This window comes from Candoia aspera, chromosome 10 (genome assembly GCF_035149785.1).
Source record: "Candoia aspera isolate rCanAsp1 chromosome 10, rCanAsp1.hap2, whole genome shotgun sequence".
Taxonomy (NCBI): domain Eukaryota; kingdom Metazoa; phylum Chordata; class Lepidosauria; order Squamata; family Boidae; genus Candoia; species Candoia aspera.
The window spans coordinates 22,236,255-22,261,347 of record NC_086162.1 but is presented as its reverse complement, the minus strand read 5'-3'; the positions used below and the strand labels follow the sequence as shown (position 1 = coordinate 22,261,347).

At 43.1% G+C, this 25,093-nt stretch overlaps 2 protein-coding genes across 2 annotated transcripts; one reads left to right on the top strand and one right to left on the bottom strand.

Moving 5' to 3' along the window:
* The first annotated feature begins 7,546 nt into the window (after nt 1–7,546).
* On the top strand, nt 7,547–10,793 carry LOC134503206 (toll-like receptor 13). The gene has a single exon (XM_063311890.1). It carries the CDS (start codon nt 7,547–7,549, stop codon nt 10,439–10,441), a length of 2,895 nt encoding a protein of 964 aa, XP_063167960.1. The 3' UTR covers nt 10,442–10,793.
* A 2,106-nt stretch (nt 10,794–12,899) lies between these two features.
* LOC134503534 (uncharacterized) lies at nt 12,900–18,908 on the bottom strand. The gene is made up of 4 exons (XM_063312336.1): nt 18,646–18,908; nt 16,782–17,780; nt 15,451–15,605; nt 12,900–13,052 (listed from the first exon to the last, which is right to left on the bottom strand). The coding sequence occupies exons 2-4, from the start codon at nt 17,764–17,766 to the stop codon at nt 12,900–12,902; spliced, it is 1,293 nt and encodes a 430-aa protein (XP_063168406.1). The 5' UTR covers nt 17,767–17,780; nt 18,646–18,908.
* Nucleotides 18,909–25,093: the final 6,185 nt, after the last annotated feature.

Genomic DNA, 25,093 nt, shown 5'->3' with positions numbered 1-25,093 from the left:
TGTGTGAATCTATTTCTCTTTCCAGAGCAGAGATGGGCTGGGGTCTGCATATGCTAGACTGAACCGTAGGAGGCTGTCCAGTCTGGTGTTATGAAAAACTCCCCTTGTTTTAGTCCACTGTGTGAACCAGGCCATCACAGTCCAAGACCTTTTTAAAAATTCAATACTTTTTATCGGGGGGTTTAACAATACTAAAAGATAATACAAACTGAAATCAGAAAGAGAAAAGAAAATAGAAAGAAATACAAAGTGAGAAAAGAAAAGAAGAAAGAAAAAGAAAGAAAAGAAAGAAAAGAAATAGAAAAAAAGGATATTTAAAGAAGCGACTTACCGTCCATGACCTTTAATCACAATATAGTTCATTTGTATGGGCAGGCTTATTGTGGAGACATACTACATAACTGCTTCTTCTTACCCCTGATTTAGGGGTAATCAGAGTTACGTGAACCCAGCATGTGCTGTCTACCGATGTGCAGTTCAGAAGGATACATGACTAGCACTCATTTGCAACTGACTTGCCAACGGCATTCAAGGCCCACAACCAGGCCCGCAACTAACGTCTCTGTCACCCGGGGCAAACATGGATCCCGTGCCCATTTTGGCCCCCCCCAGTGCTCATTTTGGTGCCCTCCCAGCGTGACGCCTGGGGTACATGCTCTGCTTGCCCCCCTCCAGTTGTGGCCCTGCCCACAACACGAGGGCAGAATTCTTCACAGCCCTAGGAAAGGGGTGGAGTGGAACTCACATCCCACATGCTCAGTGCTAGTCCATAACTATGTTAAAGTTCAGAGGAAGAAGATGGTGGCCTTGTCTTCTGCAGTGGAAAATTTTGCAAGGCAAGAGACAGAGAGGAGACCAGAGAATGTGTTGGAAGGTGGGAAGGGAACCTTGGAGAGATGCAGAAAAGGCCAGACAAATCATACAAAGGATCAGAGTGAGATCTTAATCTTTACAGTTGGACATGGTCTTTATTTTTCCCTTGTCCAGGAAGAGCTACGTGATGCCTTCTTTTCCCCCTCAGTGGGATAATCACTGTGCAGTGAATTTACAGCTCAAGTTCTGTGTTGTCACCACCTCTGGCCTAGATTGAGATAATGGGTTTTTCTCCTGTTGCAGGTGTTAAATCAGCTGATCAACCTTCTTTGCACACTCAGCAATGGTGCTGTGTGAATGCAACTCCTTTCTGAACATTTCAGATTAAGAGCACAGTCTGGCAGTTGGATACTCATCTGCGGACCCTGATGAGCCCAGTTGCAGTCATCTAAGCAGATCTGAGAGCCAACCCCATCTAATGTGTTGGGAATTCATTGGGAATTCTGAAAGATCTAGCCTTGACACAGCTGAAGGGCATTTGTTTGGGAAGGTTGACAGCCTTAAGCAGAACATAATCATCAGCCTGTATTTTTCACATTTAATTTCCATCTGAGAATGCTTGCTTCGAAATCTTCCCATTTCCCTGCTGTGCATTTATATTTCTGCCAACAGAGGCCAATGCTGCAAGCAGTTAATATAGCATTTTTCCCCTAGGCACCTTAGAATCAGTCTTGACTCCTGGCAGCTACAGGCAGGTCTGTGCAGTTTTTTTGTTAACATTTTTCAGCCATTGCCTTTTTCCTAGGTCTGAAACAGAATGACTGGCCCAAAGTCATCCAGCTGGGTTTTGTGCCTAAGGCAGGACTAGAAATCTCCTGGTTTCTAGCCTGGTGCCTTTAGCCACTACACCAGACTGGCTTTTATTTAATTGATTCTAGCCAACAAGAATTTATGCTACTGTACGTTGGTTAGTCTTTAAGATGCAACAGGACTGTGTTTTTGTGAACTCTAGCAAAGTAATTGTGTTATAACTTTCAATTGACTGGACATTATTACACCACTCGGCTGAAATATTATCCCTGGCTGGGGATGTAGTAGGGGAAATCCCTGAGATGAAACAGCACTAAACAGAAGTTTGATCCCTGTCCAAATGAGACTTTCCATCTAGGGTTCTATTGAAGTGGCCATAACACACAAAAAAAGTTACACCATTAAAAGCCTGTCATGAAAAGTTGAGGGTCTCCATTCAGACATACATTAATCTCATGCAGCCTGGTGGACTGGACCATTCCAGGTTACCTGCATCAAGATTTGCTTTATATTCCTTCGCCACATCCCATAAAATTGAAGAGCCGATCTAACTATTGCTATCTCGCTTTTGTGATACGCTTGCACTGGGGACAGAGGAGACAAGCAAAATTGCTGTTGAGCCGGGGCAAAGACCTGAGGGTAGCTTTGTGATTGGACCATGCCACCCCTCAGGGGACACGCGTCATGTCTCAGGCACGTATAAAAGCTCCCAATACCTCCATCGTGTGTGGGTCATGCGGTTTCCCAAGTGAACCCTGTATTGAACACCCAGCCGTTTGTTTGATCCAATAAACTGTTGTTGAAATTAAATACGTGTTGTCTGAAGTGTCTGCACTGGAAAGTAAAGGTACTTCAGACGTTGGGACTCTACAAAATCATACAGACTTCTTCCATTCTTAAGCAAGAGGATATTTATGCTTTATTGTTTGCACAATGTAAGGTGGAATGTAGGAGCTTTACTAAGCAACAAAATGAGGAGAAATAAGAGGGATGTGCAAATTAGCACTGGGTACTTCTGTCCAATGCATCGTGGAAGTGTTGTGTTTTTTAAGCCCCCAGCTTAGCTGTGCGTGAGGAGAACCTGCGTAATTATGCATCCATATGCATCTTGTCCCCCTGCTTCTCCCCACCCCAAACCCAAGGCACAGATTCTTCCATTACCAACTGCCTCTCCTCAGTGACTATAAAAGAGAACATACCATGTAGCAACAAAAGCGAAAAAAGAAACCGCAATTCACTTCCCCCTTAACTATAAGCAGAATGATATAGTGTGCCTTTTTTAACTTTCACACGTATGGCACGAAAAGTTATTTCAGCTCTACTCCTTCGAAGCCGAACTTGCTGTATTAGTGGAAGCCCAAGGCAACCGGCGAGAACAGGTAGGAAATTCTCCTTGCTTGCTTGCTTGCTTGCTTGTGCTTTTTCCGATAGCAAGAACTCCTTCAAGTCCACAGATCCAATATTGGCAGAACGCTGCGAGTGACCTCATGTCTGTCTGGACAGGTTTCTGTGGTGGTGGTTGTTTAGGTTAGTCAAATAGAACATAGAGCTGGAAGCCCCTAGTCCAGCCTTTCTCAACCCTTTGATCCTGGAGGAACCCTTGGAATATTTTTCAGGCCTGGGGGAACCCCTGCACATTCAGGTTCAAAGAGAGGCCAGAAATTACAAAATTATTATATTTGTTTCATGGGTAGGCCTGTAGATATGCATTAACCATGTTCTTAAACTAAAAACAAAGAACAAAACTTAGCTCTTTAATGTGAAGTTGCCCGGATTTGAAATATTTTTTTTAAATAAATCATGATCTCCCAGGGAATCCTTAGTAGCCTCTCGCAGAATCCGAGGGTGCCACGGAACCCTGGTTGAGAAACCTTGCCCTAGTCTGTGACTTTGCTGTGATTAGAATGAAGCATTTGCAAATATTGGAATTTTATCCTATGCATCAAGCAGGAACAATTTCCATGGATTTATTCAAGGGTCAGAACTCCCCACCCCTAGTCTAAGACCTTTAAGCACTATACCAAACTGGCTCTCAAAAGGTCTCTAGAACCATTACATCAGTGCTTCCCAAACCTGGGTCAATTACCCAAAACTGGGTAAAAGTGGTTTTGCTTTGGGTAAATGACACACAAACTCATTAAATCGACTTAAAGTGTTTTACCTACATTGGGTAAAAAGGACTTTCTGATCAGCAATTTCGGGTAAGGAAGGAAAAGGTTTGGGAAGCATTGCATTAAATTCTTGGGCACCGTACAATAGATGTACAAAAATGGTAGAGAAAAACCATAGAGTGACAGAACGGCGAGGAAAGAGACAGACCTCAAACAGAGACCAAGAAAATCACATTTGCCATTTGTTGTGCACCATACAGCATCGATTGCCATATGCGGAAAGAAGGAAAGCAGCTGGTGTTTCTTTTCCTCTTGCATGTGGGATAACTAAAGAAGTTGATTAATTGCAAAATGCACAGCCCACGCTGGAAGGAGCCTTGCTGAAACAAGGGGAATTAGTTCCAAAAGAGTGTGTCCAGGATTGAAGCTGAATTTATTTTAATGCATATCCCATCCACCCAAGAAAAAGAATCTGTGGCAATATAAATCTACACACAGAATTAAAAGCATTCTCTTGCCCCTGTTAGAAGTTACATGGTATTCAGGGTTTCAGTCCGTGTGATGGATAAATATGCACTTTATACCCCTTTTTAACAGCTTAGAGAGACGGCGGCTCAGAGCAGAAAAACAGGAGAGTCTGCTTAATACTTTTCCCATGTTTTTGCTCCTAACTACCACCCACTCGCGGTGGCACTGCGAGTTAAACCGCTGAGCTGCTGAGCTTGCTGATCGGAAGGTCGGTGGTTCGAATCCACGTGACGGGGTGAGCTCCCGTTGCTAGTCCCAGCTCCTGCCAACCTAGCAGTTCAAAAACACGCCAATGTGAGTAGATTAATAGGTACCGCTTCGGCGGGAAGGTAACGGCGTTCTGTGTCGTCATGCCAGCCACATGACCACGGAGGAAATGTCTACGGACAAATGCCGGCTCTTCGGCTTTGAAACGGAGATGAGCACCGCCCCCTAGAGTCAGACACGACTGGACTTAATGTCAAGGGAAACCTTTACCTTTACCTTACCACCCACTCAAGGTGCTGACTACCAGCAAGGTTTTTCCCATGTTTGTAATCTGGCCAGAAGAAAAATAACTGGTGAGAATAATTAGGAAGGGAGAAGCTAAGGAAAGAAAAAAAAAACTATATATTTCTGTACTTTGTCCAGATTCCCACCACTAATAATTGCAGCCAATAGGGGGGCAAGGGGCGGCCTATAGTTAAGCAAACCATAAATTAGCATACTATATTAACTTAGCATTTAATTCCCATACTTGGGAATACATTTTTGCTTTTTGAACATGCGTAATGTCAAAGAGGAAACAATGCCCATTTGTGTTTTAATGTGTCCTTGAGACATAGCCACATGTCAGTTAATGTGCTTTGCCCCCATGAATTTGCTCTTTGGAACATCCTGCCCCCAGAAGTGAGCTTAGCCTCCTCCCTCCGGGACTTCAGAAAACAGCTGAAGACCTCGTTTTGCCGCCTTGCCTGGAGTGGGGAGGGGAAGAGCCATTCTTGGGGCTGGTTGGTTCCCTAGTTCTGCCCGGACCGGTTTTATTCCTTCATGGTTTGAATTAGATCCACCATGGCTTGGACTTTATTGCATTTTATACTGATTGATTATTGGTAGTATTTATGATTTTATTGAAATTTTAAATTGTTTTTATTGTGAACCGCCCAGGGTCCCCCGTCTGGGGGAGTTGGGCGATGATAAAAATCTGATAAATTAAATTAAATTAAATTAAATTAAATTAAATTAAATTAAATTAAATTAAATTAAATTAAATTAAATTAAATTAAATTAAATAAATAAATAAATGGCAGCTCTGTTTTTTCCTGGTTGTAAATTTCCCATCTCTGCTTAGGCTAGTACTTAATAAATAAGAATTAAATATGAAGAAGACTGAACTAATGACAACAGGTAGAACAACCATCCTTAGAATTGCCAGTGAAGATATCAAAGTGGAGGATAGGTTCTGCCTTTTAGGATCAACCATCAACAGTAAAGGAACCAGCAGTCAAGAAATACAGCACAGACTAGCACTTGGTAGACCAGCCATGAAGGCCTTGGAAAAGATATTCAAATGCCATGATGTGTATATCTACAAAGAACAGAATCGTGCAAGTCATGGTATTCCCTGTGATATTCTATGAAAGTGAAAGTTGGACTTTGAAGAAGGACAGGAAGAATATTGATGCTTCTCACTCAAGGCACAAATGACCAGGCTCAAATTATCCTATTCCAGACACACTGTTCAGAGATCTAGCTGTCTGGAGAAGGCTCTAAGGCTGGGAAAGGTGGAAGGAAAGAAGACAACCAGCAGCAAGACGGATGGACTGTTACACTGGCAATGAGTGTGCCATTGGAAGACCTGAAACACCAGGTTAGAGACAGATTGTCATGGAGAAAATCTATGTGGCCACTAAGAGTCAACAGTGACTTGATGGCACATAATCAATCAATCTAGTCTAAGATTTCGGCTTCATATTCTGAATGCTTCGATTATGGGGTGGGGGGAAGAGAAGGTATTCTTATTGTCTTTCCCCATTCCCCTATCTTACTTCAAAGCCAGCATCTTTTGTTGTTATTTATGTGGGAAAGGATCTTATCAGAGAATGCTAGGCTAGATCTACCATGAGGTGGCAGTGGGTAACAAGAGGCTTCCAACCTGGCAATTTCTCTCTATTGTAATGCTTCAGTTCTTGTGAATTACTGTACACCATCTTCTCAATTTCAACATCTCTCTCTCCCTGCCCCCAAACAAGCAGACATATTTCAACAATCAAGGCCCCAACATTTTTTTTTAAAGCATCTCTCATATACCTCACTTGTTTTTCAGAATTCCTCCAAATGTAATTCTGGATTCTATTCCAATACCCAACGGTTTGTTTTAAGCACTTCCTAGGTTCGCCACTTCCCAAAGTGGTGAAAATTCCTGGTGGCACTATAAAGTTATTGTTTCTTTGACAGATAAAGCACCAGAGTTGCTCTTTCCATCATTGCAGAATTTATTTACAGATATGCAAGAAGAGCAAAAGTGAATGCAGATGACACACTTTGTCGGCATCTAGTGGAGTTGCTGATTTTGCATCCGGTCACCAAATGTGACATTGCATCGCATGAATGCTACAGCTGCAGCCAATTTATGACAAGGTTGAGATTTATTGCTTATTCTCATTTCCTTATGCCCACAGATATGTGGAGCAGCTTCAATAATATATGGAAGGTTCTAAGCTAAATAAGCTTTGATGTCCCACGTTCTGTATCTTTGTAGCTGGAGATTTGTCCCTTCCCAGAACCACAATAATTCCCTACAGTCAAAGCCCTAAATTTTGTATAATGTTCTTTAATACATGATACTGCTGGTGAGGTGAGGTGGCTACACCTCAAATTAAACCTTGGACCATTACAAATTGTGGTCCAGGAGAATATCCTATATGAAACCCCATTGCATGACATCTAATGCCAGTGCTTCATTTTAGTAAATGCTACAGTAGGGCTGACTACATTTAAAATTCTTGTTTCCGCACCACAGTTTTGGTTCATATGCAAATTTAAATGGTATTTATGTAATTCATCCATGTAAATAATCAACTGACATATCTTTAACTGGCTAGCAGTCCTATAAATTTTCTTGGTACCAAAATTACTGACTGGTACATAATAAACCTTCAGAGGTGTCACCAGCATTAAAAAATTATTCCCAGATGGGCAGGCATAGAAATAAATTTTTAAAAGTTCACTTTGTTTGTTTGTTTTTGGGTTCTAGGTTTCTGCACTGATTCTGAGGTTTGGAAATTGAGAAATCCCATTCAGCAATGGTCCAAATGAACTTCCTACTTCTTTTCCTCGCTTTTGTCCTGTTTAACACTCAGGAGATCACAGCTTATGGCTTCAGAAACTGCATCCAATCCATGAAGAACCCTTCGTATTTCAAGTGCATGCAGCGTTTCCTGAATAATATTTCCAGCGCTGTAGATGACCTCCCCAATGATGCTAAAGTGGTCAACGCATCCCATAATTCCATTCAAGTCTTGCCTTACGGGAGCTTCCGTCACCTGCCCAAATTGAAGATCCTGCAACTGAGCTATAACAAAATGGAAAAAATAAAAGATGGTGCCTTTGAGAACCTCACAGCCTTGGAGAAGCTCAATCTCTCCTGTAACCATCTCACAAATCTTTCCAGAGGCACCTTCCTTGGCTTGACAAACCTCACCCTCCTTCTCCTGCACAATAACCACTTGAGCATCCTCCATCAGGAGGCCTTCAGTCCATTACAGGGCCTCCTGGATTTGCAGCTCCAGTTCAACAGCTTGAGCAGCCTTAATATAGTTATTCGGAGCATACAGAGACTAAACCAGTTGAAGCACCTCAACCTCTGCAACAATAACTTGACTTCTCTTCAGTCTGAATGGATATTTCCTTCTTCCTTGTATAATCTTCAGCTCTGCAACAATTCCCTTCATAAGATGGATGGTCAAGGGCCAAGATTCCTGTGGAATGTAAAGGTGCTGGACCTTTCTTACAACAAGCTTTCAAATACCTCTTCCTTTGCTACAGTCAGGCTTCAGAAACTCAGAAGATTAAAGTTGGTGGGAAACAATATTGATGTTCTCCAACTCTTGAACATTTCTAACCTGCAGCCTCGCAGCCTGGATTACTCTGGATTGCATTTAAATAAAGTTTCACAACTGACCAAGGTGTGCCAGCATCTTGGGAATTCCAACCTTTCCTTCAATCTACATCTGCAGAGCAACAACCTTAGGAACCTGAGTAACCAAGCACTCCTAGCATGTCCCCCCATCCAGCTTCTAGATCTTTCAAGGAATCACCTCAGATCAGTGGAATGTGTGAGGCAAATGCTGAATGCAACAGCACAAAATCAGTTGAGAACTTTGTTGGTAGAGCACAATTTGTTGAAAAACCTAAGATGTTGCTTCAGCACAGCTCCCTTCAAAGAACTGAGGACCATTTCTTTCCGTTTCAATCGCATCCTCTCAATCAGTAGTTCTGCTTTCCACTATGCTCCTAATTTGGACACCCTCCATTTGAATATCAACAGTATTGCTTTCCTGCATAGGCAAGCCTTGAAGGGTTTGAAACAACTTAGAGAGTTGCGTTTGGATAATAATCTTCTGACTGATATCTACAGCAGCAACTTTGATGACCTCAGCAACCTCCAAATACTCAACCTCAGAAACAACCATGTTTCTGTCCTCTTCCCTGGCACCTTCAAGAATCTTGGGAAGCTCTGTATTTTAGATCTGGGGGGAAACAACATCCACAGGCTGGCCAACATGTCGTTTGAGGGACTGAAGAATCTCTCCAAACTCTACCTGGATAACAATAATATTCAGTACATTAGTCCTAGTTTTTTTCATCCAGTAGAGAGGACTCTCCAAGTGCTAGATCTGATGGGTAATAAGATATACTTTATCAGTAAGACTCAACTCAAGGAACCTCCCTTTTTGAACCTGCACAACGTCTATGATCTCAAACTTCAATCTCAGCAACCCTATGGTTTGAAAATCATTCCTTCAAAGTTCTTCAAGGGTCTGACCTCTTTGCGCAACCTCTATCTGTCAGAAAACAAACTTCTGTCTATTGCACCAGATGCCTTTGATGACTTAAGGCAGCTGGAATATCTATCCTTGGCTGATAGCAGCAATGGCATGGGGAATCTCCCCTCTGGCATATTCAAGAATCTTAAGAACCTGACAGCTCTCGATCTGGAGAATGCTGGGCTCCGCACATTGACCCTAGAGGTCTTTGGCAACCTTACTAGCCTGCACTATTTTCTATTAGGAAAGAATGAGCTACAGACATTCAACAGAAGTGTGATGGAAGAGCTTCCATCACTGAAATACCTTGACCTACGCAAGTGCCCCTTGACTTGTACTTGTAATAACATTTGGTTCCAGAATTGGCTAAACAATAGTTTGGTGCAAGTGGTCTACCTCTACAATTATTCCTGCAATTCTGGGCAGCACTCTAGTTATGTTTATAGCTTTGATACCCATGTTTGTTTCCAAGATATAGGGCTGTACCTATTCTCTGCTACCTTCCCTGCTTTGTTGCTCTTTATGTTGTCAACTTTCCTTTACCATCGTAGCTACTGGCACCTAAGATACCACATCTACATCTTGCGTGCCTGGGTCAATGATTACTGGAGGCGGGGCAAAGATCTGCATTACAAATTTGATGCCTTTGTCTCCTACAACTCTGCTGATGAGAGCTGGGTGCTAGAACAGTTGGTGCCCAGTCTAGAGAAAGAAGGGGCTCCAACCTTCCGGCTTTGTCTGCATCATCGAGACTTTCAGCCTGGGAGATACGTAATAGACAATATAGTAGACAGCATCCACAATAGCCGGCATACTATTTGTATAATCAGCAGGAGATATCTGCAGAGCGAGTGGTGCTCCATGGAGATCCAGCTTGCCAGCTACCGTCTCTTTGATGAACTGAAAGATGTCCTCGTTCCTGTTATCCTAGAAGCCATCCCTGAGAGGGAACTTTCGGTCTACCATCGAATGCGGAAAGTGATGTTGAAGAAGACATACATTGCGTGGCCCCCAGACCCTGAGGCTCAGAAACTATTCTGGGCTAAGCTGAGGATGGCTCTGAAGGCCGGTAATTCTGAGGACCAAGAGGAGAAAATGATAGACTGGTTTGATAAAGAAGACAAGTCAGAATCAACCTCACTGCAACCGTGATTCAATCTAAACTAAAGAATCAAGAGGTAGAATGCTAAAGTGTTGCAAGATTGCCCATTTTCATGTGTTTTTTTTCCCTTCATGTGATGATGATCATGCTTAGAATATATGGGAAACAGTGGAAACACCTGGGGTAGACAGAAATTGGTTGTCTGACTAGAACACTTTTTCCCACTATTTTGTAATGCCGTTAGCATTGTAGTGTTAGGTTTCTGCTGTTCTCATGCACAGATTAGCACATTTGACAGATTAGGTGACTTTAAATTCATTTTCACTGCATATTTCTTGCGGGGAAAAAGGGCATGTGGGCAGCTGGACATGCAAAACATGATGTGTTCACATACTGTGTGATGCTTGAACAAATATCCCAATCATGGCTTAATGTGATATCTTGGTTCACACATGTATCACACACTGCTAAATCCCTACTCTAGCACGATAAGAAACTTGGTGAAGATACATGATAGTAATGATCAAACTAAGCCAGTCCAATCATTTTCATTAGCATAAGCTTCCATAATGAAATGTGGACAATTACCACACAAGATTTAAGTGGTTTAGCCATTCTGTATGGCAACTTCACTTCAAAAAAATTAGGGTAGTGCAAATGGAGTAATTCCATTTAATTTTCATATTTTTGTGAGAAGGACTAAAATTCATTATCTGTGACCAGAATTACACATCCAGGGAAAACTCATGGCAATGGCTACCAATGCTCATAAACGTACATTTAGTACTCTTGTACTAAGGACATCTCCAGTAACTTATCCATTTCCTGATGGTACCACCTTTGGCATTTCCTCCCACCACCACCGATTCAGGGATCCTTAAAAGCAAATCTCTATTGCACTAGCCCCACAGAGTTTCTGTCCAGGATAACTTTACATTTGTTTTCTGGATTCATCTGCAGAAGATAGGTGTACTCATTTGCAAGTGAAGTATCATCTCTAACCATCCATGATCTCCAAGGCAGAGTTGTCTGTTTCTAAGTTCCTTAGCATGGAACTCAGTTTCACATTCTGCTAATCTGAATTAGTACAGTAGCCAATGGCAAGCCACCCCGCTATGGTCTGCCAAGGAAACGTTGCGAAAGCGGCGTCCCCCCAAAGGGTCAGACATGACTCGGTGCTTGCACAGGGGACCTTTCATCTTTTACCGCACTAGTACAATAATGTGCTCGTTATTGCAATTTCCTGGGGGTTTTTTTAGACAAAGGTTCTGCACTGATTCTTTTCCAAGCAATTCCCACTCCTCTCTCAACTTATTGCTGTGAATGTTTACGCATCTAGCATCATTAACTAAGAAATAATCTGTTCAAGTAACCTCCTGGTACAAAGGAACAGGGGGGAAAACTTTGAATTAGAGATTGATCCTTGCATACTGAGCAGGAAAAGCAAGAGGAGGAACAATGGCATGCAGGCAGAATCTTCTAATGTGGCAACATGAAACTGTGGCTTCGAGTACCTTTGGAAGAACTCATGGCAACAAAGTAGACGGGCAAAATGTTAGATTTCTTTGCTAGTACCAACAAAAGCATTGCAGGGGGCTTCCTATTTCGGTATGTTTGGCAGTTTGTTCCCTCATCATTTCTGAATTAGTTGGTTTCCATGCTTCTTAAGACTGAAGTAAATACGTCATTATGCCGATGCCAACTGTTTTTATGTCACTTCCTTCAACTTGAAATCTCTCACCACTCCCCCACCCCCCATATCATGAACAGAGTCGCAGATCTAACACTGTAAAACCAAAGCCCACACCACAGCATAGCCCATAATTACACAGGTGGTGAAACATGTCAGGGGCTTCCGAACTACAATCCAAATCAAACTATATCAAGTATCATTGTGATATGAGGATGCAAATTTATTCTTGCCCTATAAAAGTCATTTGGGGCTTGGATTGTTTCCCGCCCCTCAAAAACAGCAAGAGAACAGAATTATGTTTCGTAGAATGTAATTTAATGAAGATTGGTAATATTATTCCGGGCATCATCATACCCACTGAAAGACAACCAACCCTCATCTTCTGCTTGTAAAGCAATTGCCCCATGGGCTGGCTTACCCGGAAGAAAGAGACGATAGTTCTGTAAGGGACCTGAACAAAATGGGGTTTTAAAAAATTGAAGAAGGAATCACAGAACAAAATGATTGAGAGAGATGCAATTATAGGTCCAAGTAATATATCTACTTCCAAGTAATATATCTTGGTTCTCCTATTCATATTGAGCAGTTTTCTTTTTCTCTTCCAAGTCTCTACACTGCAGTTTCCACAGGTTTTCAGTACAACTTCATTCTAGGAAAGGCCCAGGGCTCAGGGCTGGATTGCCCCAACAGATGGCCCTGTAAGGTGCAGAGAGGAGAATTCCCATTCTCTAAAGCTTCAGAAGGGGGGAAATAAGACATTGGCAGTTGCTGTAAAACTTGCAGCTGTTGTGCTTCTTCCAGCTGAAGCAGTCTCTCTAGATCGCAAACCTGGCTTCCAGGCCTGGAAGATCCTTTTTCTGTAGTGCCTTGCGCTTTTTCAGAGGCCTCAGCCAGCCCCCAAAACTGGTAATTGTGTGAGCTTCTCCCTTGTTCTGCAGAGACTTTCTGGCAGTACAGCCTCGGTTTCCCTAGCACAGAGAATCCGTTCTTTAGCTGGGGGTGTCTGCTGGGTGCAGACACCTCTTGCTGAAAATACTGCCTATCAAAGGAATGAGGCTGCTGAGAGATGATGTTACATAGCTGGAAAAATTCCTTGGGCTGTCCTTGTTCTGAGTTCAACTCTCTGGAAGACAGTGGCCGGTGAGCCAGAGAAGAATAGCCCAGGGCTCGGGAGACTGGGAGTTTGGCTTCCTTGCTGGGCAATTTAGGACTCCAGATACTTTTTAAAACGTCAAAAGAGGTCTGGGACTCAGAGGCAGCTCTTTCTATAGTTCTGAGTCCTAAATCTAGAGGCTGAGAACTACACAGCTCCTGTGAAGGATGCAAGTTGTACACTGGAACAGATTCTGCCTCCCGTAAATTCCACTGATCTGGGCTTAGTTTATAGACATAAGAATATTGCTGCGGATCAGCCAAAATGAAACAGCCAGAGCCTTTGCTAAGACTGGCTGATCCAAAGGAATCTCGGGCAGCAAGAGGTTGACAATGTCTTTTGGGAATATTCATCTTTTTCAGCAGCACTCTCTTGGTGACTTCAGACCTCTCTTGCCTGCCTCTGGGTTCCCCCAGGCCTTGCTTCCAGTGCCGAGCAGTGCTGACTGCTTGCAGAGCACATTGTTCCTCTGGTGCGAAGGAACTTCTGGCTGAATTCACACACAGGGAGGATGATGACAGAAGGGAGTGAGGCTGAGCTGCCATTAAAAAGAAGCTGTGTTCGTCATGCCCTTCTGGCTCGCCAAACAATTCAAAGTCTTCTCTTTGGGCCTGTCTCTCATTTGCCTGTACAGAGAAACAATAACTGCAGAGTAGTCAAAGATGAATAGAACACAGTTGGATAGATTATGGAAGTCTTTGCCAAATGTGTAGTCCATAGAGGCCTTAAGACTTTTTAAGAGACCAGATCTGCTCTTTTAAATGCTCTATTTCAGTGTTTTTCAAACCTGATATGCTGGCTGGGGAATTCTGGGAGTTGAAGTCCACATATCTTAAAGTTGCCAAGTTTGAAAAACACTGCCCTATTTCAACCTTTAAGGCATTCTTTCCCAGCATGGTACCTTCCAGATATGTTGGAGTTTGGGCATGCTGGCTGGAATTCTGGGAATTGAAATTCAGTATTTTGGACAGCATCAGGTTGTCTTATAGCTACTTCTGCTCCATTCTAGATAGAGCCTGTTCAAAATCAGCTGCTAACACACCATAACTTCATGTTGGGAGGGGGAAGTATCTTCCTCTTCTCTGATCACTGCCGAAAATCACCTGCTCCCATTTCCACCTCCCTGTTTGCCCTCTCCTGTAATCCTTTCCTGGCTGCCTGCTTTTGAAATTACTTTTCTCTAAGCTTCCAGCTGAATAAAAGAGAGCAGAGCTGCACAGGTCCCAACCAAGTAAAGGTAAAGGTAAAGGTTTCCCTTGACGTAAAGTCCAGTCGTGTCCGACTCTAGGGGGCGGTGCTCATCTCCGTTTCAAAGCCTTGGAGCCGGCGTTGTCATAGACACTTCCGGGTCATGTGGCCGGCATGACTCACGGAACGCCGTTACCTTCCCGCCGAAGCGGTACCAATTAATCTACTCACATTTGCATGTTTTCGAACTGCTTGGTGTGCAGGAGCTGGGACTAGCAACGGGAGCTCACCCCGCCGCGCGGTTTCGAACCGCCGACCTTCCGATCGACAGCTCAGCGGTTTAACCCGCAGCGCCACCGCGTCCCCTAGTAAGACACAGGAATTTCCACTATTTTGTTCGGGGAAGAAGAGTTGGTGTATTTACTCAATTCCAGCTGCACAAAGCATTCCATGCATGGAACAGCTGTTTTCAAACCATCTGTGCAGCAAGCAAAATGCAAAGGTTTGGGGTGTTTTAGTCTATTCTTTTGATCTGGGTAGAAGTTGGAAAACAGCAGCACTGGGGAGGCTGGACAGTGGGATATGCCCCACTGGGTGCTGCTGTAGGAAGATAGGAGCTACACGCAGCAGCCTTGCCCTACTTGCCCACCTAGGCTTTTGTTCTATTTGAGACCAGGAGCAACTGGTTGTGGTTTTGCCAAACTATGGCTGGTATGAAGCAGTTTGGCAGAGCTCCCAGAATGTGATGATTTGTTTTAGGTCTGTGGGGGAAAAAAAAGAGCTTTGTGCACAACCCTTCAGCAAAATCAGAGGAGAAACCTAATACAGATGCCTACAACAACTGGGGCACCGATAAATCCAGGCAATGGGGTTTGGCAGAGCTGCAAAAAATGCCATGAGCACTGCAAAGGTGTCGTTAATATAGGCTAGAAATTTTACAGGGTCACAGCTTTATGCCAACATAAGAAGGGGTAGATAGCACTTTAAAATCAGGAGTGGGGAAATGGCCTAAGAGTTGTGCTCACCATAGGACCGTGAGAGAAGCAGGTGAGGAAACATTGTTCTTGTTCTCTTTGCTTTTTCAGAGAAACACTCTGCTCGGAGTTCCTGCTGCTGCAGTTGCTAGATTTCAGCTCCAAATGCCACTTTTTCTGGCCTCTGTTATCTGGGTTCTTGAAATCTAAAAGAGGACACAAGTGAACTCAAGGAATCCCATGAGGAATTGCAAATCTACAAAGGCATCCTATCAGAGTAAATAAAGCCAAGATTAATCTACAGTATAGTTTTGTAGAGAGACAGACATGTTCGCCACACTGTACAAAATAGCGTTGCAAGAAATGAAAAGGAGCTAAGTGGAAAAGGTTCTTGACCTAAGAAACTTACAGTCTGAATTTGGACAGAGAGAGCTGTCCAAGGACTCATCCAGACAGCCGCTTTACAGTAATGTGCTTTTCTCCATTTGGGAGGGAAGTATGGCAGCATAAATTGCACTGTCCTACAGCTGGTCAGACTTCTCCCAGCAGGCTGAACTAACTAAACAGGCAGGTAAGAATCCAGGAACTTCTGATTAGTAGTTTTATTGCAGAAAAGCTACAAAGCCATTATGAAACCATTCAAGCAACTGCTATCTATCAAATTCAGTCCTATTTATACTGGAATCAATGCTTAAAGACTATTCTTTCTCCCATCTGAACTAGCATGTGTAAAATCTGCAAGGCTTTGCCTTCTGTTGTCTTGAAGGGAAGTTGGGTGACTGCAGTGACTGGGAACAGAGGCAATAAAAGCAGGATAGGGATCCGCAAGGGGGACATGCTGGTATTGTTTTATTGATTCAAAGACTGATGGATAGTAAAACTGTACAGAGATCTGTATTCAAAGGACAAAATGTGATTTGGAGCATGCACACAGCACCAGTTGGGAAATCTTAAAGCAGCTGTTTCTTTTCCTAGGCCTGCCATGGCTGCCCTTTTCAGCTGATGTGAAATCCCAAGAAAAGAGGTGTTTAAGGTGTTCTAAAGAGATGCTATATGGGTGCCCCTGGATGCTGGGATACATAGGAAACCAGGTGGAAGGGATGAGTCAAAGTTACAGAAACTTGAAGACAATGAGGTTTTGTGCTGAATACTTTAAAATTGTTCACTTATTTTCTAAGACTACTTTATTGCTTTCCTGCCTTCTTGTTAAAACATACTAGTAACCAAAAACAGACTGTCAGGGGGGTTGGGAAATGATGCTTTTGCTGAAGCAGCTGTTTTGTTTTCAGTATTTACAACAAATTCTGGGTCTGCCACAAAGCTGCTTGGCTTGCATCAAATTTTTAACAGGGTTCATACTCACATGATAACCTCTTACTTACCTGCATGGAAGGCATCCATGTTAAAACTATCTGCTTCTTTCCTGAGTAATGTCAAAGCAGAAAAATCTGGTAAGGTTTTATTTTGCTGCAACAGGGCATTGATAACAGTCTGGCGCATTTCATTGATTAAATCACGCCCAGGGAATATTGCCTTGAGGTCCAAGAGTTTTTCTAAGTCCTGAGCAAGTTCCCTTACCAGATACTTATTTTTCCTCAACTCAACTCCTTCTTCAGGGACTGGGGGTACATTTTCCTTGTCATTCAGAGTCACTGTGGTATTGCTTTGGAAAGCTTCAGCCTCTATAGCCGGTTGATCAAACGTCACAGCTGCAGGTGCCGATGAAGGTCTGTAGCCTGCATCCCCTTCCTGCAGAGCAGCTAGAGGATGATGTTCTCTGACTGATACAGGGGCAGCTGGCATTACAGTAAAATGAGAATCCTCATGCACTGTGCTTGAATCCTTTAAAGTGCATTCAGCCTGCTCTCTAGGAATAGATTTCTGGTTTGTATCAAGAGAGCTACAGGACTGTATTTCTTCTCCCCAAAGCCCTCCACTGGCTCTCTGTATTGGAGTTACCTCCATTACATCGTGCTCAGCCCTGGGACTCAATAGTCTCTCAATATCAGCAGATTTCACCTCTCTGTTAAAGATGCCCAGATGCTGTGTGAGTCTGTTCTGGGTTATGATCACAGGTTTTGCAAGATGGGCCCCTTTGATGGGAGTTGATTTAGCACAGTTGCTAAGCTGGGAGCTCCAGAAAGGGGGCAGCATCTTCTGTAGGCCCCTACAGTTGGGTCTTTGTTCTGGAATTCTGCCAGTAGCCTTCCTGCCAAATTTTATGTAGTTGCGTTCCCGTCTCGTTCGGCGGCGTTTGACCCTGACGCATTTTTCTTCAGTGCTTTGTTCTGACAGGGGTGCCTTCAGCTGATGGAATGAAGGTAAACCAGACAGTTCATGTCCTTCTCCCTTGTCACAAAGATTCATACTTAAGGTAGCTCCTAGAAAGAAGCAAAGAAGCAGTAAACACCGACAGCTTCTAAAATTCTAGTTCTAATCTTTCTCACTTGAGAAAGACTCACCAGATGTATACGGATTGCAACTCCCATGTGTCTGGGACTTCAGCTCCCTATATCTAGAAGATACCAAATTGGGGAAGACTGATCTATACCAAAATAAATAAAAGTTCTGCTTTGCTAGTTTTATTAATAAATCAAATGTGACAGATTTAGGACTCACATCATCTCATCACTGTGAAAACCATTTCTATATGTGTAGATTTAACAATATTAATAGTAGCCTTTATACAGTTCCTTGAAAATGCAAAGCACTCATTATTTCAGCACTCTTTACAGTTACTTTGTAAGGTAAATCAGTATTAGACATGAAGTAACAGATATGAAGAAGGGGGGTCGAACCTAAGTATAAATAGTTGCATAAGGCAACTGGTGATTTTCAAGTTCAGAATACACACTCTTGGCAATTGATATCAAAAGGCCATTCTCAACCACCTCTGATGTATTCTGCTGTGCAGGTGAACCACCCCAAGGAAAGTCTCAATAAAACAATTTATTTTAATAATCCTACTGAAGAACTTTCAGGTCGGGGATTTTTAACCAATAAACTAGAGAGAGGCTATACCAATTATCCTGCAATTTTTAGAATTTTGTCTCTTTGAGCCAACTATTAATACTTCTGTAACAGTTTCCAGAAGAATAGCTATGTGAGCCTTGGACTGTGTTCCACAAAAACGTTTTTGGCTTTAGAGTGCTTCAAGACCCTTTGTAATATTTTTGCATTCCACATCTTCAATGCTAAGCACTACACAATTGCAAAATGGAATATATTTAATGCAAGTCAGCATACCTGCAAATAAGCTGCAGCTGGGTTTATGATGAGATCTACCAGCCACAGAAAACTGCTCAGCTAGACTTTTCCCCTAACTTCCCAGGGCAATTATCAACTGTCCTGTGGGATGGGTCACAGAACAGCTGGGATTTTTTCTTCTCATAAACTGCTTTCGGAAAATTAATATCCTGAAAAGAAAGTCATAAATAATTGTGTGTATATATCTACCTATCTAAAAGGTGAAAGAGGAAAGGCAGGAAAGTGGAGAATTTCCAAGGGACACTGATGCTCACGCCCCTTCCCCTTACTCTAGACCCTTCCCGCTTTCTAGCACTCCTATCACCTCCATTTTGGACCACACCTCATCCCTTCAACTGCCCAAACAGGCCACGCTCTTCGCGGAAGCAGGAAGGGCGGGACAACCCTCTCTACCCAGCCTGTCTCGTGTTCGGACAGTTACTCTGACGCAACAGCGCGAAGCGCGAGGAAAGCCCTGCGCTGCCAAAGCCTTTCATTTCTCGCGCGCTTCTGAACTTAGTTAAAAAGTCAGCTATACCCGCTAGCCCATTTGCCACGCCTCTGCTTAGCATGGATTGGTTGCAGCGGGCAGCGGCCCAAGCTAATTGGCTACTAGAGTTTGAGAACGGCTGCCATAGGATGCCTGTAACAGGAAGCGGGAGACTGCGTTTCTGCTCCGCGCGCTTACTCCTCAAATCCAAGGGGACCGAGTGGCGAATGGGTGCCGCCGACCTTCTTCCAGCAGCGCCCGCCGGACATGTGGGCCTGAGACTTCCATATTTTTAATAGGTGGAATATGCTGGCTGGGATGATGGGAGTCGTCATCAATTAATCTGGAGAGTTTTACAGTGCCCCCCCCCAAAAAAACACTTCAGGAATTTGCCATGACGTCCACTTCGAAGCTGTCAGTGAAGTATCCCTTAATGTGATCCAAAGCCCAGCAAGCAAATAAATAAGCAATTATTATTATGATGATGTATTATCAGGTCAATGTTAATGTTTAATCATTACATAGTTACATCCTCTAGGACAGTGTTTCTCAACCTTAGCCACTTTAAGACGTGTGAACTTCAACTCCCAGAATTCTCCAGCCAGCACTGCTGGATGGGGAATTCTGGGAGTTGAAGTCCACACGTCTTAAAGTGGCTAAGGTTGAGAAACCTTGTCCCCAGCCTGGCCCTTCAGGTATTCCAATTATTTACCCATAATGGCAGCCATAATTGAGACCACCCACCTTCCTGCTAATCTTTTTCTCCTCCTTTCCACCTTTCTTAGCATTATAGACCTCTGCAGAGAGCTAGGGTTTCGCATACTATGTCCAAAATACAGTATGATAATTTGAGGCTCAATCTGGGTTGATTTGTTCAGCGATACATCGGTTTGTTTTCTTGGCTATACACAATATTCTCAGGAGCCTTCTCCAACACCATTGTTCAAAAGCATCAATATTCTTTCTATCCTCCTCCTTCAAAGTCCAACTTTTGCTCCCACAGAGTGTCTAAACCAGTGTTTCTCAACCTTGGCAACTTTAAGATGTGTGGATTTCAACGCCCAGAATCCCCCAGCCAGCCATAAAGTCCAAACATCTTAAAGTTGCCAAGGTTGAGAAACACTGGTCTAAAAAAACAAATCTTTTTCAAGGTATTAGTTTGACAGCCTTACGTAGTGTGCAAAGATGCCAATTTCCTCCAAGTTCAGTGGCTGCCTACCATTGCCACCAATTGCAAGAATGGAATAAGGAATCAATTTATTCACAAATGGCAGAGTAATTCATAGGCCAATTTGTGGTGGGTTTGCTTTCTCTTCAGTCAAAAAGACAAAAAAATAAATTTATCAGCCGCGCCCTTGTCTCGAACTTCTGTTTTTTTCTCAGTCCCCAGGCTTACCTGATCTATAAACAATGTGGTAGAAAGGAGCAGCTTTTCTCAGCTTTCCTTTAACAGTTGAATCTGTTGCATTTCACACTTCTTTTTAAAATCTTTTAAAAGTACCAACCTCTCAAAGCTGCAAAGTTCATCTCCTTGTTCCTAGATTTTCATCCAGCACCTCTGTCTAGCAGTAAGTCGCTGAACTTCTGAATCTGCGTTACTGTCAGTGGGTGCAGGTCGGTCAAGGTCAGAGTCGGATCCCTGGCTTCAGCAGTCAGTCATAACAAAGAGGCCTTCTCAGTGGTGGCCCCCATTTTAGGACATGGTCTCCCTTTGGAGGTACAAATGGATCCTCTCCTAAAGGTATCCCCAAAACAAGCCAAAGCAGCCCTATTCCATTGGGCATTTAGCTCTTAGATTACATGAATGGTGCTTTTGATGCATGCTGGATTTTTTGTTGTTAATTTTTATTATCCATAGATATGACTTTCAGCGTATTGTTTGAACTTTGATTTACCCTGTCCAAAATCTCTTTGGACTGGGAAATTTACAAATATTATAAAATCAATCAGTCTAATAAATTAATTAATCAAAACGTTGGAGGTGGCAGCCGCTCTCCCCACTCCCTGAAAGAGCTCCTTCAGGTGCTGCCCTTACAGCTAGGTGAGGCAATAGAACGTCATTGACCCAGAAGCTCCACCGAGTGTCTTCAAACCTGGGGCCAGGATGTGGTCTAAAAGGGGCATCTGCAGGGTGTGTGTGTGTCAAAATATAAAATGTCCGGTTGGCAGCCAGAAATGCACAACCGAAGTCTTTTCTATGTGCATTACACAGGCAGAGGGGGGCTTCAGTCAGGCAGTCCCAGCTGCCATCTTGACGTTTTTTCACCAACTCCCCCCTCCCTTCCCAAGCAAATTTCCAGACATATGTAATGCCACAATGGTTCCCCAGTTATGTAGGGGCAAACTGTTGGGATGGTACTCTTCTTTCCCCCTCTGAGTTACAGTCATAGGCATCACTTCACCTTATACTTGAATTGCATTGTTTTCATGTTCATAATTGTTATTATATGCATGAAAGGTTTTCCTAAGGTTTCTGTCCTCCCTTTCTTAGTGAAAAGCAGACCCAGAAAGTTGTGAATCTGATCAGAAGCGGACCAGCAGGTACTCTTAAAGACTTTCTTTCTATGTTCTGAACAACTCACTCTTAATTTTCCCTCTGTGTGGTGCATCGTCTCAGAAGGTGACAGCACCTGGGTGAGTTTATCTGGATTTAGAAACTAAGTGGATTGGGCCTGGTTAGTACTTGGATGGGAATCACAGGGCAGTCGGTCCAGCTGGGAAGTAAAAAACAAGAGGGAAAAGGCAATGGAAACCCACTTCTATATTGCTACCAAGAAAATTGCATGGATGTGTCCATGAAGTTATCCAGAGCCGAGTTTGGTTTGAAGCAGACTTTACCTTCTATCAGTATGGCAGGGGTAGATAACTTGGTGTCTTCCAGATGTTCTGAACTTCAGTTCTCACCAGCTTCAGCACACACAGCTGATGGCTAGAATGTCTAAGAGTGCAGTGCATCTGAAAGCCATCAGGTTGCCTGCCTCTCCATTAGACTAAGGGACTGCACAGACTTAGGCTCACCAGATGCTTACATTGTTCTATTAAAAATGTAGCAGCTGCATTTAAACAACATCCTAACCTTGATTGGTCTTTGGGGGCACATCATGTTGGGCTAATCCAACCTGTTTAATTTATAATTCAATGTATTCTGCAAATCAGAAAATGAGTTAATTAAATAACCAAATGAAATATGATATAAAAACCCAGCCCTAATGAAAAATAGGCTAAAAGATGGTTTTGGAACAGCTTATGAAAACACAATTACCTGAACAATGAATGATCCTCCATACACTATAGTATTTTAGGGCACATAGTACCTTTTCCTATGCAGAAGAAAGATAAGCAGAAATACATAATCATCTAAGTTATCAGACTGAAAATAATAGGCCCTTGTACTGCAGTATTCTGTACCATTACTGCACAATTATGCTCGGAATGGCAAGAAAGAAATTTTGACAAAGCATCATTTTAAACTCCCTCCACTGGTTGATGTGCTTCTCATATTGTCATATTTGAATTCAAAACTGTTGTCCCATTTATTGGCTGCTTTTAGCAACAATATTTTTTAAACTAAAAAACAATACATTATATGATTTTAGACATTTTAAAAGAAGAATAGGTGTAAAATTCTATGCTTATAATTTGAATACGGTCTACAGGGGGCCATGGCCATTATTATTTCCAGAATAGTTTGAACTTCTATTTTAAAAAGCAAAGTGCATGCTGGTTATTGCTAACACAATTTGCCCAATGGTACTAATAAAAATTCAACAATCTTGTCATGTGATCTTTATCAATATTTCAGTACTGTATCAATACTTGAACAAAGGAAGTTTGGTTACATGGAGTTATGAATACCATTATTCTCTCTCAAGTAATAAAAAAGCTCCAAGATTCACAACAGGGTGATTAGTAAATATTTTACTTGGTAGTCTAAAAAAGAATTATAATGCAGAAATTAATTTTCACACCCATATTATCACTGTGAATCCATTCAGGTTTTTCTGGCTTTCTTGTCTGCATATCTCGACCTTTATTTTTACTTATTTTATTATTCACATTTCTATCACTGCCCATCTCCCCACTAAGGCCTCATACCAAAATCCGAAACTCAAAACGCCATCATCAGCTTCTCCCAGTGGATGATCGTGTCGTCTTTGATTATCCACACTTGCTAGAATAAGGCTGGACACAGGAGAAATCCTGGTCTACTCCTAGACCTTAGGATGATTTGCAGCAGATAGGGTAAGATTTCTGAGTTCCAGCTGTTTAAAATTCACAACAAAAGTACTCCACTTTTTTCTAAATGATCTGAGCAAAATGAAAAAAGCTTGGGTTGCTGTAGTTCGTTTTTATCCAGAAGGGCTGTTGGTTCCATCCAGCCCGGGTATGTTTATCGTTACTGTACAGGTTAACTCATCTGGAAGGCTATCGGTTTTATACTCCTACCTTAGAGTCAACGCAGAGCCAATCGAAAGGGCGGTTAAAGGCAGTGTTGCCAGATGCCCAACCTTTTTATAGCCCGACCACTCTCAACATTTAGCCCCAAAGTCTGAAGAGAAGAACTTGACACAAAGCGTGTCTGTGGGTGTGTGTACCAAGCACGGTATTATAAATCCTACTACAGAGTCCTACACTGTCCGCAGCTGCAAAGAGCCAAAGATGGCGGCCGACCCATCGTGGCGTCGTCTGCATCCCTGCGATGTATTGCCCAAAACTGTACATGCCCTTAAAATTGCCCAAAACAGCCCCCAAAGCCACACCCCGCAAATGCCAACATTTCCCACAACTGATCTCCAAACCTAGCCCGACTGGGCGGGAAAAGCACCCAACTGGCAACACTGGTTAAGGTGTCGCCAGGTAGACCCTCAGCCGCCGATGGTCACTGGGTGACCTTTGGACAGTCGTGCTCTCTCAGCCCAACCTACCTGCCGGGGTTGTTGTGAAGAGAAATAGGAAAAATCACCACGTATGTCACTCTGAATTCCTGAACAGAAAGACAGAATACGATCATATCCCTGGTGTAAGTGTCTTTTATGAGTGGCTTTAATGTGCTCAGAGGCCATGAAATATATACCCCTACAAAGATTAGACCTGTGCATACCCCGGCTTTCCCTGTGATACAAAAGGTGGACTTTGGAACAACAGAATAGAAAGAGTATTGGCGCTTCTGAACGTTGGTGTTGGAGGGGACGCCAGAGAGCCGCGGCTAGCCGGCAGGCCCAATTACGCCAATAACGGACGCCCCACTGAGACGCCCAACAGGCCAGGATGAGGACGGGTCACCCTGCAGAAAGCCAGTCTGTGCAGTTGCTCAGCATCAGCGCTGACTTGAATCAATCGATGACCTGATCAATCGATCAGGCTGCCCAGAGTCACGGATGAGTTGAAGTGAAGTTGAAGTGATAGATATTTAGTTAGTCAGTTCATTCTACATTAATAAACAAACACATCCAACAAATAAGCAAGCTGTACCCTGGTTGTGGCCTTGGCTGCTCTTTGAAATCGCTGGATGAATGCTACCTCACTGCTGGTTTTCAGGTAGGGCCAAGAGGTGGCTTTATAAAACACATCCGAAAGGAGATAAAACCCCTGCAGTCATTCCTCCTGTCCACCGGAATGCTCAACTCGGTGGTGCTACAGCGACCCCACATGGTTATCTTGCATTCGCACAAACCTGTTTCAACTTCATTTCAAAGAAGTCCGTTTTGGGGACCTTTTAAGGTACCTAGAAAAGAAAGTGCGGCAAGACTAGCTTTTGAATTCAAGGGGCTGCAGGGCTGAGCGACTTGGGCCTGCTGAAATGGCCTCTTCTACCCATGGCCCAAGAGCTTTCTCACTCAAGGGCTGCTTCCTACAGAGGCCGTTTGTATGGTGCACCTAACCATGGTTAACCATGGTTTATTCAAGCTAATCCAATGTTCTGCTCTTGCATGACCCCATAAACTGGCCCCATGCATT